The sequence below is a fragment of the Phoenix dactylifera genome, chromosome 15 (genome assembly GCF_009389715.1).
Source record: "Phoenix dactylifera cultivar Barhee BC4 chromosome 15, palm_55x_up_171113_PBpolish2nd_filt_p, whole genome shotgun sequence".
Taxonomy (NCBI): Eukaryota; Viridiplantae; Streptophyta; class Magnoliopsida; order Arecales; family Arecaceae; genus Phoenix; species Phoenix dactylifera.
The window spans coordinates 8,755,655-8,773,006 of NC_052406.1; the positions used below are offsets into that span (position 1 = coordinate 8,755,655).

The 17,352-nt window shown below is 42.8% G+C and overlaps 1 protein-coding gene across 1 annotated transcript; it reads right to left on the reverse strand.

The window, feature by feature from the left end:
* Positions 1-2,608: 2,608 nt before the first annotated feature.
* LOC103714855 (ethylene-responsive transcription factor ERF016-like) lies at positions 2,609-3,478 on the reverse strand. The gene has a single exon (XM_008802288.3). It carries the CDS (start codon positions 3,414-3,416, stop codon positions 2,892-2,894), a length of 525 nt encoding a protein of 174 aa, XP_008800510.3. The 5' UTR covers positions 3,417-3,478; the 3' UTR covers positions 2,609-2,891.
* Positions 3,479-17,352: the final 13,874 nt, after the last annotated feature.

Genomic DNA, 17,352 nt, shown 5'->3' on the forward strand with positions numbered 1-17,352 from the left:
GCGCACAAGTGAATCCCGGGCCCATCCAGGACTTATCCAATCCCATTCTAACCATCCAGCCGCATCCAAATTCGACATGGTTTCCATGTTATCTGATGATGGATTGGCTGAATACCACGATGGAGTCGTCATCCAAAACTATGTTTTTCTAACTTGGCGGTTCACAGGATGGAACATTGGAGAGTGCAATCCCTTTCTACCACTTTATTCTCCATGACTCCATGCATGTCGTAGGTCTTTGCACTCTTGTATAAGTAAGGAAAAGATATAAAGTGCGTAATAGAACTAGTTGTCACCTCCAAGCTCCCTTATTAGGAAGAGGCTTGAGCTGGATCGATGAACCTCGATCAGGAAGTGTCTTCCATGAGTTTGGCCAGAGTAGTCCTCGTGTTGCTTTGAACACATGCTTTTTCCTTGCAATTGCAAACCTTCCGTTTGAAACTTAGTATATATATACTCATTTTCTCTTCATCTATGGATTTTAAAAAAGAATGTGGTAAGTGTTTCTGTCAAAAGAGACGTGCATGTCCATCATTTTCATGTAGCTAGCAATAATGAACAAAGGGCATGGACGAAGAACTTCCTGTTGGATGTTTTAATTTGAAAAGATTTAAATTTTAAATAGAAGCTTATCCTCTATTTTTACTTATTTCAAAAGCTTTAAAACACTTTTTTTTAAGTCCTATATTAGATATGGAAAATAAAAACTCTTGTTTTTATAAAAGTCCTATCCGTTGAAATCCAAATCGGGCTTCAAGGAGATTGAGCTGGTGACCTTGGCTCAACTCGGCTTGGCTCGACTGACCATATATGAGGCGCAGTGCAGTGTGGCACGTCCGATGAATCATTTTTCAAATATTTATTTTTTTTAAATCAGATTTTTTTTTTTATAAAAACAGCATTTCATGCAGCTCCAACATAGGTACAGCCTGCTAAATCAAAAAAAAAAGTATAAGAAAAAAGATATATCTGCTGTACTCGTCCAAATAAACTCTCCGAAGTGCCGAAGTGCCGAGCAACAAAGAAGCAACCCAGTCTACAACTAAAATTGGGCTTTAAAGAGATTAGGCCGGTGACCACACATGCATGCTCGGCCTGGCCGAGCCATGCACGAGACAAGGCAAGTTGCGTGTACCCCAAATCATGTTCTTAGAAACAAGTTTATCTATCAATCTGATCTTTTCAGAAGTTTTATTCATTAAATTATTATAATATGGCAACTTCTACGTGTCGCACCGCCACCACGAACCAAGGTTGGCAAACTAATCAAGGATGTGCTCGATCTCTGTAGTTGATTTATCATTTTTCAAATGCCTGGTTGCCAAAAGTGGATGAAGTATTGGATCCCCACGGCATCTCCTCTTGTGGAAGGACAGCCCCAGTTTGGAATCAGCTATTTACGATCAAACTTTTTGTCTTTGGCTTGAAATCCTAGAGGGAGACCTTCTAGAATGAGACATAGTACGCGGGAGTGCTATTTTTGGAGAGAGGCTGTTTGATCTGCATTCTCTTTCTTTTGCGCGCGTCTCCTTCCATTCATTTTCCTTATGAACTGCGTGGTCCTCTCTCTTTTTCACAAAAAGAAGCGGAAGGAAGAGGCTGACATAGCGGAAAAAAAAAAAGAAAGAGAAAACCACCAAAGCCAAAGTGGTAGCACAGATGGAACAGAATGTTGCCTTCCACCGGAGTGGTCCAGATTCGAAACGCGTGAGCATCGATTAAATTTAGGGACTGGATGCCCCACACCTGGATACGGCCGGTAGGAGCGCTACTGGTCCGCTGGTACCGAGGTGGCGCCGGAGTAACGTACTCACACATGGGTGATGAGCCCAGTGGGAAGAACCCATGGATCGAAAACTTGCGGCTTGCATCGAACATTTTTTGGTGGAAGGGAAGCCCAGTAGGAACTGCTACGCGGATGAGGTTCGCCTCTTTCCCTCCCCTCCTATTTTCTCACCAAAAAAAAAAAACCTGCACTATTTAACCAAAATCCAGATCCACATACGTTTTGCAAAGCAATCACGTACACTAGCTGTCGATCTTCTGTATGGATAAACAGAAGCTCTCTCTCTCTACCCCCCACCTGTGGACACAATTTAGAATTTATATGATGGGAGCCTACGATCGAGTTGGCTTGACGGATAAAATAGGACTAGAATACTTCGAATACGATCAAATAAAGCGAGCATAATACAGAAAATTTCCTCAAAAAAAGAGCATAGTACAGAAAATCTATGCATGTGTGACAATAGTTAATATTATTATATATAATATTTTTGAGAGATGGTGAGATTTCAGCACCATTTCATTAGGAGAATGAAATGATACAAATGAGGTGATCAAAGAATCCACCGGAGGAAGGAAGAGAAGAAAAAACGATTGATATTATACATTATCATTTTTTTAACGTCTTTTAAAGGTTTCTGTTTCGGTCTTCTTCAAATCAAGAAATAATTAACCAGGTTATTAGAGAACTTATTTGGTGCAATTCACAGAGATTAAAATTTAAAGCCCTGCAGCTTCCATCGGACAAAATTTTATCACCAGTGCATGACGCGTACATTGTTTAGAGGACAACAACCTTAATTCTTGTAGGCAACTTTCCGGCATTGTTTTTTTTAAATATATATTTAACAGCAACAGCAGTTTCATATAGCTCTAGCATAAGTACAATTAAGAAGATATATCTTGCCGACATTGTTTCAATAATCCTAAAAGTCTTTTGCAGCTCCTGCCAGTTGCAAGGACCGACCGGCCGCCACGCTTGAAAACGTTTAAAACCCACATCCCATGCCCTCACAGGATGCATGCATGCGAGACGGTGGAACCTTCTTAACTCACTTAGGTCCCCACTCGTTTAAGTGACTCAGAAACAGAAAAAACTTAACGAGTCAAAAACTCCAAAGGTACGAAGATCCGCCGACATCATCATTGCCGCCATCGTCGTCGTCATGATCATTTCCAGCACCGCCATGATAGTGATCACCAGTATTTCCCAGTGGCAAGTAATAAAACTGCGGCGAAAATAGTTCCTGTGGCATTGACATCACCACGTCCTCAGCCGCCTGCCTCGCATTGCTCGGTCCCGCATCGCCCTCTGGCCGGGCTCGAGGAGCCTCGTGTGCATGCCTGGAGGCCGCCGCCCGGATTTCGTCTCTGGTGAGCCGGCCAGGGGAAGGGATGTCGGGCGGGTCAGCGGGGAAGTTGACGACGGCCTGGGTGCCGCGTAGGCAATACGAGGCGGCGTCGTAGGCGCGGGCCGCCTTCTCGGCGGTGTCATAAGACCCCAGCCATATCCTCTCCCGGCTGTTGGGCAGCCGCACCTCGGCCACCCATTTCCCCCACTTCCTCATCCGAACCCCCCTGTAGTGGTTAACAGCGCTTGCCTCCCTCGGCCTAGGCGGCGGATTCTCCATGCGCGGCCGAGCGGACTTTTCCCCGGCTGGCCCGAATAATATCCTTCCTCTCCTCAAACTTTGCTAAGTTGCTATGCGTCTCCACAGGTTCCGGGAACGAGGGGGTTTTATAGGGAGAGAGAGAGAGAAAGAGACCGCGTAGGGCTTGCTGGCACGTGGCACGATGTGATGTCAAGAGGGACGGCATGAGAATGTATACGCGCCGTGGGACAGCGGATCCTGGGACAGCGGGAGGACGGTGAGGACGTGGAGGCCGTTGGATGCTGATGCTCCCGTGGGAACTTACGTTTCCATCAACATTCAACAGTGAGTCTCGCGTACGACAGAAAAAAGAAAAAAGAAAACTCAATCTGGGACCCACCGACGATTCTCTAGGCATGTTGTTGAAAATTTGAAGCCGGCTCCAAATATGGATAAAAATTGCTATATTTCGATTAAAAGGTGAACCATGTAACTGCTATTAGATGGCATGACTGTATTGATGTAACTCATAGAAATTGATATAATAATTTATAAAATTTTGTTTAATATAAAATTTTAGCTAGATAACCTATTATACTATTATAATAGACTTGAAGAGATCATTATAAATCATTATAGCGGCCATAGCTTGCCTTAGAAAGTAGCATTCCAACTTTTATATTGAAATAATTACTGATATAATGGTTATTATAATGGTGCTATAAAAAAATAGTGAATGATAATGAAGAAAGTTATGGTATTATATTTTTTTCTTCACTTTCTATTTTCTGTTGAATAACAAATATTTTTGGCATACAATCCCCAGGAGATCTTGATATATAAAAGAAACTTAGGTTTTAAAAACAATATTTTATTTTAAAAAAATAGTAAAAATCATAATCATTGTGTCGTGATGGATTATAGTAGTATTATTATTTTATATCTTGGGGCAATATATAACAGGCGGTTGAATATATTAATTTATCAAGTTCACGTGTGTACAATAAACAATCATATCATTTTGAAATGGTTATACGTGTAGACCTTATAATTTTCAGATGCCGGGTTCTAGCCTCTAGGGAGGCAAGTGTGGATGCGGGGTTAAGGGAGGAATTTGGAGCAATTCCGTAGGAATAAATTTTTTATGTTTCGTGGAAAAGAAATTACGAGGGACATGAAAAAGCTACTTTGGGTGGTTCTATATACACCCCCCCTATTGCTAAGGACACCCCCCAAAAACCAAAAAAAAAATACCCAAACTAACCTTTAGTGTAATTACCATATTGCCCTTGAAATTTTCTCAGTACACCCCCCCTCCTCCTCCTCCGTTTCGTTTTGAAAAGAAAAAAAACCTTGCCCCCCTCAAACCCCCCTTAAACCCCTCGATCCATTTACATCGTTTAGGCGATCTTTGAAGGAGATTTAAGCCCCATTCGAAGTATGGACAAGCAACTAGTGATTTGGGACGAAGAATCGGCCGCAAAGGTACGTGTTCCACCTTGTTTCGAATTTTTTTTTTTCACGGTTCGTGCTCCGTTCGGCACTGGATCGCCGAACAAAAGGCTTCTGTTCGGCTGAACAGTGCCGAACAGAAGCCTTCTGTTCGGCAACCCTCAACCGAACAGAAGCCTTCTGTTCGGCTGCACAGTGCCGAACAGAAGGCTTCTGTCCGGCACTGTGCAGCCGAACAGAAGGGTTCTGTCCGGCTCAGTGCAGCCGAATAGAAGCCTTCTGTTCGGCACTGTGCAGCCGAACAGAAGGCTTCTGTTCGGTTGAGGGTTGCCGAACAGAAGGCTTATGGTGCCAAATCACGTGCCGTGCTGAATTTTGTGCCGAACAGATCCTCTGATTCATTAATTCTTGGTGATAAATTATTTTATATGTAGGGCTATGCTACAACCGAATCGAATATAATTGGATCAGAATTTGTACTGGATTACACAAGCGAATTTACAACTTACCAGGTATTATAATGTATTGTGCAATTTTGTATTAGTTTAGCGAGCTATTTTTACAACTGTGTACTTACATAAATTGTTTAATGTATAGATTTTCAAGAGTAGAGAGGATTTGTGTAATTGGTGTCGTGAAGCTGGGAGGCGAAATGGTTTTGTTGTTGTAATCAAATCATCCGATGCAGGTACCATTTCTAAGAAACCCAGAATTACGTTAGGTTGTGAGAGGGGTGGGACATACCGAACCAAAAAAGAAAAGCGAATAAAGACTGCCTGTGGGACAAAGAAGTGTGGATGCCCTTTTGCATTAAGAGGAAAGAAATTGGATATTGCGGATGATTGGATATTACTGGTCGTATGTGGAGTGCACAATCATCCCGCTGCAGAGAATCTGGAGGGGCACTCATATGCAGGGAGATTATCTGAGCAGGAGACGGAATTGTTAGTGGATATGTCGAAGAGTTTGGTTCGTCCAAAGGACATATTATCCACATTGAAGGAAAGAGATGCCCTCAATGTTACGACTATCAAGACTATCTACAATGTACGTCAACGGTTTAAGGTTGCAGAGAAAGCCGGGAGGTCTGAAATGCAACATCTATTAGGTAAATTATCAGATGCTAAATATATTGAGTGGCATAGGAATTGTACTAATACGGATGTTGTGCATGACTTATTTTGGGCACACCCTGGCAGCATTGATTTGTTCCGTGCATTTCCCCGTGTGTTGATAATGGATTGCACGTACAAGACGAATAGGTATCGTCTTCCGCTCTTAGAGATTGTGGGGGTGACATCTACTGACATGACATTTTCAATTGCTTTTGTATACTTAAATTCTGAGCGGGAAGAAAGCTATACTTGGGCATTAGAGAGATTGCGCAGTGTCATAGCTGATGATGTTTTGCCTGAGTTGATTGTTACAGATAGAGACTTGGCTTTGATGAATGCAATTCATAGAGTATTTCCTACTGCTAGACATTTATTATGTAGATGGCATATTAGTAGGAATGTTTTGGCCAAGTGCAAAAAATTTTTCGAATTGAAGGAGAAATGGGATAAATTTATTATGAGTTGGAATGTACTAGTGCTGTCCTCCACGGAAGACGAGTATAATGATCGCTGGAGTGCACTGCAGAGAGAGTTCGGTACCTATCCAGATGCACTACAGTATGTGTCAGATACTTGGCTGAGCAAATACAAGGAAAGATTTGTTGCGGCGTGGACGGATACATGCAGGCACTACGGAAATGTGACGACAAATAGGTATCACAAATAAAGACTCATTTAATTTTAATTTGCCTCAATTCTTATATCTAACTTTCATTTGTTTACTAGGGTCGAGAGTGCACATGCAAAGCTCAAAAAGCAGCTTGGATCAAGCCAAGGAAGTTTCGAGTCATCTTGGACTAGAATACATGGATTGATTGAGTTGCAGCACAGCTCCGTTAAAGCCTCATTGGAGAAGAGTTTATTGGTAGTGCAGCACTGTAATAACCCCAAAATTTTTTTTTTATATAAAAAGGGATAGAATAGTCCTTTAAAATTGATATAAGGGGTAAAATGGGAAGGAATCAAAAGTTAATGGCATAACAGCAGATATGTTGAAGTGTTAGGGGCAAAATGGGAATTTAATAATATTAAAAAAGGGTGAATAGTGCTTTGATGTGATTTAAAGGGGGTTTACTGTGGCTTTTGGAATGAAACCGAGAGAAGAAAGGGAGGGTTCTCAGACGGCAACAGAGAAGAAGAAAAAGAAGGAGAGGAAAGGAAAGGAAGAAAGGAAGAGGAAGAAGAAGAAGAAAAAGAAAAGGAAGGAGATCCCGGTTGCGCTGCCAGCTGAAGGAAAAAGTGTAGATCTCCTTCCCCTCTACGCAAGGACCTCGATTTTCAAAAAGAAAAAGGTAAATATCCATTCCTATCTAGTCTTTTGATGACATTAGGCTATATAAAGGGTGGATATAGTCTAGAGGGGTAGGATAAGGGTTGTAGAGGCGGTTAAAAGAGGAAGAATCGGATTTTGACAAATTTTTCCGGCACTACGGAAAAACTGTGTCGAAGTCCCAACTTCGGCGAATTATTTAGGGGGTCAAACGACCTCCGATAGCAATGCATGTTACCTCTTTGGAATCCCCTATGAGTGTAGAATGTTAGGTAAAAATTTCATCAAATTTGGAGTTTGAAAAGTGGATCAAACCCAGGATGAAGTAACCGGCTGTCGGTCCGGGTTACTGTTCATCCGAGTGGGAAAATAGGGGATTTCATGCCATAATAGGGTATTAAGCCCAGATTAAGCTAAGGGAGACCTTGTACTCGTGCAAGGGAGTCCCTAATACACATAAATGATGAGTTAATTAATAGAAAAAGAAAAGATTTAGGGAACGGGGGAGTTGAATCAATTAAAGTTCCCTATATTATAATTGGCACGTAGATTATGGCCCTTGATACAAGACTAAATGTATTGTAAATGCATGTCACAGTTGGGCAAGAAGCTAGGGAACAAGAGGAAGAAGTTCCCCACTGCCTGCTGTAGATTTTTTGGAGGCGTATCAGGGCTGTGCCGGATTGACAGGTGAGTGGGAGTTTGTACTTTGCACCATGAGCACATTCCTTATTCATTTTCATGAATATTGCCAAGTGTAACTTGATTCCACCTGAGCTCATTGATTAATTGTTGTGGTAGATTCCTCTATGTTTTGTTCTCCATGCTTGATTATTCTGTACATGCATTTGAGGAAACATTGAGAGGAATTACGAGGGGTTGATGAGTAATCAAATTGATTTCGAATTGTGAAATGATTTCTTTTGTAAATTGATTTCATTTCCTCTATTTCAAAGACTTATGAGTGGTAGTCTTGATTATGCTCCTTTTTAGTAGAGTATTGGGAGGGTGCATTATGGCATTTATGCATGGTTTGGCAGTATCTGCAGGACACCTATAGTCGATGGGGTTGAACATCGGCCTTTGTGCACATAGTAGCCTTCTGGGTGGGCGGAGCCCAGTCCCTTCCTAGGGGGGGACACGGCCCTAGGCGTAGGATCGGCCGGTCCTACGACTTATATTCTGCTTGCCGCCGGGCATAGTAAGACCCCGCGAGGTGCAGTATGGCTTTCCGCGGATGTAGAATTCCCGCGAGGTGCCGTTTAGTATGTAGATGTGAGATGGATTTCTGTTCTGGATACTGGCCAGCATTTACATGATCAGTGTGGTATCTTATCCTGCATATGCATGTGACAGTGGGGAGTTGTTGCTGGTTCGCCTGGGGCGTAAAACCCACCTCCCGATAGCTGTCTAGCATTTACATTATCGATATGGTGTCTTATCCTGCATATGCATGTGATAGTGGGGAGTTGTTGCTGGTTCGCCTGGGGCGTAAAACCCACCTCCCGACAGCTGTCTAGTGATGATTTACATATTGGTGTGGTGTCATATTCGATATATGCATATGGCAGTAGGGAGTTGTTGCTGGTTCGCCTGGGGCGTAAAACCCACCTCCCGACAGCTGTCTAGTGATGATTTCAGCATATTGACACCTGATTTGTATGTTCCAGCATTATGATCTGTTGAGCATATTCATGAGTAGCATATATGTTTACTTGATTATTCCATATATGCTTCAGATGAGTTGATATTGATTGTGGTGATATTGATGATTTACTCCATATTCTCTATGTTGAGATCATGTTCATCTTGTTATTGATCTTGAGATTTCATCTCGAGCCATGATTATATTCTGTCTCATGTGCATAGTACTCTCTACTCCACTCACTGAGTATTCATATACTCACTCCCCAGTTTGATATTTTTGATTGCAGGGCAGGTATTGTATAGAGAGGAGCAGGATTAGTGGTTGCCTGCTAGCTGTGCCGCTCCATAGTATAGTATAATGTAGATAGTGGTTTATACCTTTTGGTGTATTATAAACCTTCTATTGTATATAGTGCATAGTTACAGTCATAGATCCTGTTGTGGATATGGGTTGACCATGGATGGATTAGGAAGCAGGTATATATATATGTGTGTGCAGATCAGTGGTGTGCCTGTGATAATGTATTGCTATATATTGTCCAGGTTTATTATGTGACAGATTATGTGATTGCTGCTCTGACAGGTAGCGTTGTTGTATGTAATGAGATAATCCTGACAGGTCACCATAGGAAAGGTGATCATTTTGTGCATGCATCATGCCAAAATTTTCAGAATTTATTAATGATTGATAGGTAATAGGGTTCTACGTGGTGGCTGGTGGCCTTATGCCTACCCGCACCCTAGGACCGTCGCGGCGGCCCGCCGGGAACGGGGCGGGGGTCGTGACAAGCACAACTTCAAGCCAGCTGAATTCAAAGAGTTGCGAGGTTTCATATCTATAAGTGCGTTAAATCATGTCCTCGCCCAATCGAAACGAGCCAATTCAGTTGGGTTTGATGATTCAAATTGTGGGTGCGCTATTCGACGCACACATGGTATACCATGTGCTCACCAGATTGCGCGGTACAGGGTGGAAGGTCGGCCCATTCCTCTCGACTGCATAGATCCTCATTGGAGGAAACTTGATATTCTGCCTACCCCCCCCCCCCCCCCCCCCGTGCAGCCAATTCAGTTGAGTTGTGATGCAGAGTTAGATTTGATTGCGCTACGATTCAAGAAGTTAGATGGGGCTTCTGATAAGCAACAGTTATGTTAGCTATGTATTTAAGGGGGTGGTAGAGCATCTTTTAAATGTTTGCCTTTGATGATTGAGGCGGATTTTCTGATAAGCAACAGTTATGTTAGCTATGTATTTAAAATGTTGAAAGATCATGAGGATGTTCTCTTTGAACCTTAACTTGCATTGCAGAGTTAGATTGATTGTTTATATATGTACAATTTTTGAAAGTTGTAAATTTTTTTGGGCTCTTAGAGTCATGTACTGTGAAACTCCATCATCAATATAAATCAAAAAATATCTGTCTTCGCATTGTTAGATTGATTGTTATGTGCACTGTTATATTTGTGTAAAATAGAACGAGCCAGGCTTTACAAATATTACACGTAAATATACCAAAAATATATATTTTTCATTAATATCAAAGGCTTTACAAAGATTACAAAAGCTCCATCATCAATCCCTATGACGCCGTCGTCGACGCGTGTACTGCTGTACGTCCGAATGAGAGGGTGCTGGATCCGAATGAGAGGGTGCTGTACTCGGGCCAGGCTCATCACCCAGAAGTAACTGATGCATCTGACAAATAGCATGAAATAGGTGCCCGGCACCTAGTGACGTAGCCTCTGAGGGACCCATCCGTACAATGTCGGTACTGATACCGAGTGCATCTGCATTACGCCGCCGGTGCATGTCAGCATCATCATGACCTCCCCTAGCTCCAGAATGAGTACTCGAGCGCAGATGAGGAGGCTGAACTGCAACGTGCGTGATACGGAGATACCACTCCATGTATCCCGGTACGCTGTCTGATGGCCGGGTAACTGGGTGGCTCCTGCTCGCCTGGCTCAGCACGTGGTCCTCCCACCGCTCCCAAAGCTGATCCATATAGGAGTAATGTATCCGGTACGAGCCTGCTGTGGAACCTCTGTTGGCTCGCGTAGGGGCTAGTGGCGCTCGAGGGATGGTCTGAATACGACCAAACTGTCTAAGAACCCTTTCTGGATGATAGGGTTCTACGATTTCAAGGCACTTGATGGAGCCACTAAAAAATGCGATATCAATATATGGGCGATCTCCCCGAAGCCGATGATGGGGATCCCAAATAACCTGCAAAACAAAAGGTCCATTTCAGTTTTATACTATATCGCATATTAAAAGTACTGACAAACACAAGCAAATGGTAATATGATACGTACCTCATCGATGCTCAAAAGGTCCAATGACTCACGTAGAACCACTAAATGGTCCATCGTGGTACGGGATGGAGTACCGGGCATCCAGCGGTGCACGCGGGGACTGGCATCAGTATACTCGAGCGACGGGTGAGGACTGAGTGCTGGAAAATGCTCATAAATCCATGCCTGCAGAAGCGTCATATAACCACTGATCTGTCTCACTGATGACCTCGACGCAATCCCCAACTGCCGATACAAATATGCTAAGGCAGTTGTACCCCAGGCATATGTGCTCACCCTATCCAGATCCCGCAGTAAACACAGATACGCTATAGGCACCCTGGTCCCACTCTTATCAGCAAAGAGTGTGCAGCCTAACAAAAATAACAAATAGGCTCGTGCTGCACACTCTATCCTCTGCTGGCTGTCTCTATCAGATACAGAGTGAAACTGAGTCCTCAGCCACTCCATCCTCACAGACTGACCGCGCGATGACAGTACCTCCTGACGCGCGTCTCCAGCTGACACCCCCAACAACTCCACAAGTAGCTCCTCAGCATCCCGATCACTCATCCTCTCAGGAGAAACTGCTACTGAGGCACCTGCGACAGGAATCCCTAAAATGGCGGATACATCATCCAACGTGATAATGATCTCGCCAAATGGTATATGGAAGGTGTTCGTCTCGGGCTGCCATCTCTCTACGAAGCCCGAAATCAGAATCTTATCGATGAATCGATAAGAGCACTGTACTAACTCTATGAGGCCCGACTGCCTCAATAGTGCTTTGAACCTGGTATTTGGTTGGTTTGAAGACCACCACTTCCATTCACCAACCTTGGCAGTATGGTTCATGCACTTTAGTGGAGCCCGTTCCTGTAATATAAATGTATAATTACTACTACTTTATAAAACATCAATAAACAAAATATAATGCTATAACAAATAAACAATACCTGTTGCCTCCAGATGGAAGCTGCTATATGCGTCCTGAAACTGATCAGGACGGACTCATCCTCTGGACCTCCTGGACATGGTCCAACGGACTCATCGTCTTCGCCCCTAGCGGGCATATCATCATGCTCTGACTCAGGAGAGGGCGATGGCATATGAGCAGGCTCGGGAGAAGCAATCCTAGCACGACGTCTCCTAGCTGACGCCGTAGGTCTAACTCTGGCGGGACCGGGATCCATGTCTGAAAATATAGAAATTCAATGTTAGGCTATATCAAAGAAAATAATTCAGCACGGCACGCGATTTGGCACCAGAAGCCTTCTGTTCGGCTGCACAGTGCCGAACAGAAGGCTTCTGTTCGGCTGCACAGAGCCGGACAGAACCCTTCTGTTTGGCTGCACAGTGCCGGACAGAAGCCTTCTGTTCGGCACTGTGCAGCCGAACAGAAGGCTTCTGTTCGGTTGAGGGTTGCCGAACAGAAGGCTTCTGTTCGGCACTGTTCAGCCGAACAGAAGCCTTTTGTTCGGCGATCCAGTGCCGAACAAAAGGGGAGGCGGGGGGGGGGGGGGAGCTACCTCGAGGTGGTCGTGGAGGCGCCGGCGAGGTGCTCGTTGCTCGGGAGATGGCCGGGGAGGTGGTTCCGGGAGAAGCCGGCGAGGTGGTCGGAGATCGGGAGAATGCCGGCGACGAGAGGGAGAAGGGGGAACGGGGGGGTTTTGGGCGTTGGCGAGGTGCACTGCACCGACCGGCGACGAGAGGGAGAAGGGGGAGATGGAGGGGGTTTGGGCATTGGCGAGGTGCACTGCACCGACCGGCGACGAGAGGGAGAAGGGGGAGACGGAGGGGGTTTGGCCGCCGGCGAGGTGCTTGAGGCGAGGTTTTTTGGGCGGAAGGGAGAAGCCGGCGGGTGTTTTGGAGGGGAAGAGCGGGGTGGGGGGGTTTGGGGGGTGTAGAGAGCAATTTAGGTGAGGGGGTGGGGAGGGTGGGGGGTAATTTAGTAATTTTTAATTTTTTAGGGGTGTCCTTAGCAAATGGGGGGGTGTAGAGAGTATTTAATTTTTTTTTAATTTTTGGGGGGTGTCCTGAGCAATAGGGGGGGTGTATATAGAACCACCCAGCTACTTTCGATATTGAAATTTTTTTTTCTAAAACTACCCTTAAGCCATTACAATTCATGAATAAGATCTTTTTCTTTCTTAAGGATATAATAAATATTTCATACAACTTTTTTAGAAAAGTAGATGCTTAACTGGAATGTACTACTTTTCTATGATCAATCAAATATGTCAAAAATATTTTTTTAGGTATTATATTTTCAAAAATCAGCTTTTCAGAAAAAAATATTTTAGTCAAAGTAAACTAAACGAATCCCTATTGTTAAGCTCATCACCCAGTATTGATGGGCTTTGGGCTTTGCTTCAATAAGACGGAAATATTCTAGTGCCTGGCGAGTGGAGCGGCGGGGCTGTGCTGGTGATGGAGATCCCGCGAATCATACTAGACCATTGGCACTAGTTAGTCGAGCCATGGATTGAACCCTAGTGATTTTAATTCAACCCCATCCTCTCTCTAATGCATTTAATACAGTAGGTGCTCGGTTTGCAGCGTGGAACAAAGGAGGACCGTGTATATCCTCCTCGTTGGAGCCACTCCAAAATGCACTAGATCCGGCCCTATTGTTGAACTATCAGTTGCTAAAGGGATAGGGGTTGTATCTTTCGAGAAGCGAACAAAGGACTCGCCTTCCTTCATGCGAATCCACAGTTGAGCCGCACAATGTTCGCTTTGAGATCTGTGCAGGTGGATGATTGAAGAAGTTCATAATGTTTTGAGATATATGCGGGGCACGATTCAATAGTTGACATTGCGAAAGAAGATCAATCATTCTTTTGTACGAAAAATACAACCCAAACCCAAGAGGGTCTTTGAGCAGCAATTTCTACCCTAAAAGCCACTCAGATTTCTGCAAGGAGACTTCATTGGTTTGAGGTTTCCCGCACGTTTCCAGAAGGGAATCAGTGCATTGATTTCCAGCAAGCATGGTTACCATTCTTGGCCTCACTGCTTGCCGGTCTTCCAGTTTCACTCCTGGTTTGGTACTCTTCAATGCTGACGCCAATGGTTGTTCCTTCCATCATTGTAATTAAGGGCCAATCCCTGCTTCTACCAAGACAAAAAAAAAAGGTGGGGTGGAGATGAGTTATAAACCTAAAATTCTCATTTCATGATTCCTTGTGCAACCCTAGCTAGTATTGATGATCTGCAACTTGTTACTCCAGAATCTTTGTTAAGGTAGTTGAGTCCTATGAGTTAGATTTAGGAAATGAGAAAGGAAAAAAAAAAAATGATTCCGGCAAACTCTTAAAATTGTGCAATTAAGATAATTTGAAGTTTGCCATACTTACTGACTAAATCCAATAGAAATTTATTTAGAGGTTTAACTAGAATCGTGTAGTTATTGGCACACATCATAAGACTCGTGCAGTAGATCTGTCTCTAAGCAGCTATATTTATTATTTTATCATGTTTTATAAAATGTACTGCTTTGGCACGAACTCTGATAAAAGAGCATAACATTTGATAAGAACCATCGATGACGAAAAGCATTACAGACATAGGGGCTCCCCTGCTTTTTGGACTGCAAAGCAGTACATTTTGTGCCTGACCTCTGCTAATTTTTCTCACCTTCCTTGGTTGCCTGCTTGCATTTATGTTCTGTTCAACTTTTTCGCATGCCATGTAATTTATTTCAATTGCCTAGGGTGCTAGTAGGTATTTATGTCACTATATCACCTTGAAACTTTTATAACGCATCTAATATGCGAAATTCTTCAGGTGGAGGTTTTGAGCTGCATTCGCCATCCAAATATGGTCCTCCTCATGGGTGCATGCCCAGCATATGGATGCCTGGTGTTGAACGCATGGCCAATGGCAGCCTCGAAGACAGTCTTTTCTGCAAGAACAGCACTCCACCACTCTCTTGGCAACCTCCGTTTCAAGATTGCAGCAGAAATAGCCACCAGACTAAGCCCGAGCCCCTTGTTCATCGTGATCTCAAGCCTTATTCCTCCTGCTGCTGCAGGCTCGCTCGCTACTCAATACTGCATGACTGCTGCAGCTGAAACTTTTGTTACATGGACCCTGAGTACCAGACGACCGGATTGCTCGGCGTTGAATCTGATATCTATGCCCTTGGAATCATCCTCCTACAACTGATCACTGCACGACCACCTCTATATGGAGCTTGCACATAATGTTGATGACGTTTTGGAGAAGGGAATGCTCGGCGAGTTATTGGATCCTAATGTGCCAGACTGGCCAATGGAGGATACAGTGAAGCTTGTACAGTTAGCTCTGAAGTGTGCTGAGCTTCAGCGCAAAGATCGTCCAGATTTAGCTGATGTTGCGCTACCAGAGCTGAATCGATTGAGAGCATTGGCTGCATCGGCAGAGGATGCCTCTTGGATCAGCCACGTTATGGAAGCTTAATCAGGTTGCCATGTTGAAATTTTCCACTCGTTTCTATTTTTCAGACCATGAAATACAGTGAAGTACTGCATCTATTTTCTTTATGTACTTTAGAAATGCCTTTCTTTCTTTTCCAATGATCTTTTGTTTCGCAGAGACTACGGTCTTCTGTTTATATGTAGGATGACAACTAAGAGTCCGTTATTTAGTGGATAAATATCGTAGAAAAGTTTGACCAAATTATCTTATATTCTCTTGCTTCTCTTGGTGGTTTCAAGATTAGGAATATTTGAGAGAGGGCTACCTCTCCTCTTGTAGCCTATTATTTACGGATCTCTTTAATCAAAAATAAAATATTTAAAATAAGATAGATATTAGAATTTAGAATAAAATAACTATTTTTTGTTTATAATCATGATTTAGCCAGCTGCTATGTGGTAATTTTGATGAATAATTCAGAGCCATGCCTCTTGGGTGGTAGACGATGTAGTTTCGATAATGACAAAATGGAAATTTGCCTATGGACCCTACATACTTGATCTTGGTATGGATACTACCTACCAATAGGTTGTGGCTCAAAAAGCACCATTATTACACTCATAATAGATTGCTAGATCATGAGTATGTTGGTTGTTGCTATATATATATTTATATTTATATTTATCTATCTGTCTATCTATTTATATATGTGTGTGTTTGCTTTTACTTGTTACCTATTGAATTATGAATTTTGTCATAGCAAAAGGTTCCAAGGAAAAAGCTCTCTAATCAATTGAGTGCTCTCGAGCCCATTTAACAGGTTACATATATAAGTCTTTACATGCTCTGTGTTGCCGAAATTTATATAGATAAATAGATGAAGGATTAAACAGTTAGCCATCAACCAAGACTGCCAAAATGCAATTCATTTAAATTCTTAATTTGAACTTTCATGAAAAACTACTTAGAATTACTACCACTTAGGATCACCATGGTGCAACCAAACATACTGATATTGTTGCCTCCACCTACATCACCGTCAATCTTTGGGTCATTACCCTATATCAAACACCCTCTATAAGCTCTAAATATTTAATGTAGTACATGTTACTATTTAAAGGGAGGTGGGAGGTTGAGTTAAATATCTATACATTACCGGCAATTGCATTTGGGCAAAGGATGCCTAGTTGAGTTGTTCAGAATTAAATGCAGCATCCTTCTACATGTTTTTATGTTGTTTAGTTTAATATATGAAGAAAAATTATATGGAGCAGGAAGAGAAAAAAATATAAAATGGATTTTCTATTTTTGTAACGTCAATTTAAAAATAAAAAAATAGAAGTCATAGGCTCCTTCGAGTTGTCAATTCCATAATTAAAAAAATAAAAAAAAGAGTCCCACCCCCCGTACGATTTTTGTTTTTCAATATGGTAGATCATCTAATAACTAATAATCAAGTGTAAAGAAAAATTGTTGGTGAAGACCACCTCTCCCCTATTTTAATGGTTTGGTGCTGGCATTTAAATAACCAATAAACTCTGATCCTTATCATGGGCTCTTATAAGTGGTTAAATCTGAGTTTCTGAGATTTCCTAAAGGTCTGACGCCTGCCCATTCCTAAATCTCGATCAAATGTACCTTAAAAAAAAAAGTTGTGCCTGGAGCAGCTGGAAGCTCTTAAGCTAGCGTACCGTGCACCTGAAATCCCTTATATTTATTTGCTCCACCTGATCTTGGACCTCACCATCGATGTTTCCTTTGTTTTAAATCCTCTCCAGGTGCATTAGCATTCTGT

Excerpts from the sequence above, each read along its gene's own strand:
- LOC103714855 (XM_008802288.3), bottom strand. The coding sequence starts at position 3,416 with ATGGAGAATCCGCCGCCTAGGCCGAGGGAGGCAAGCGCTGTTAACCAC.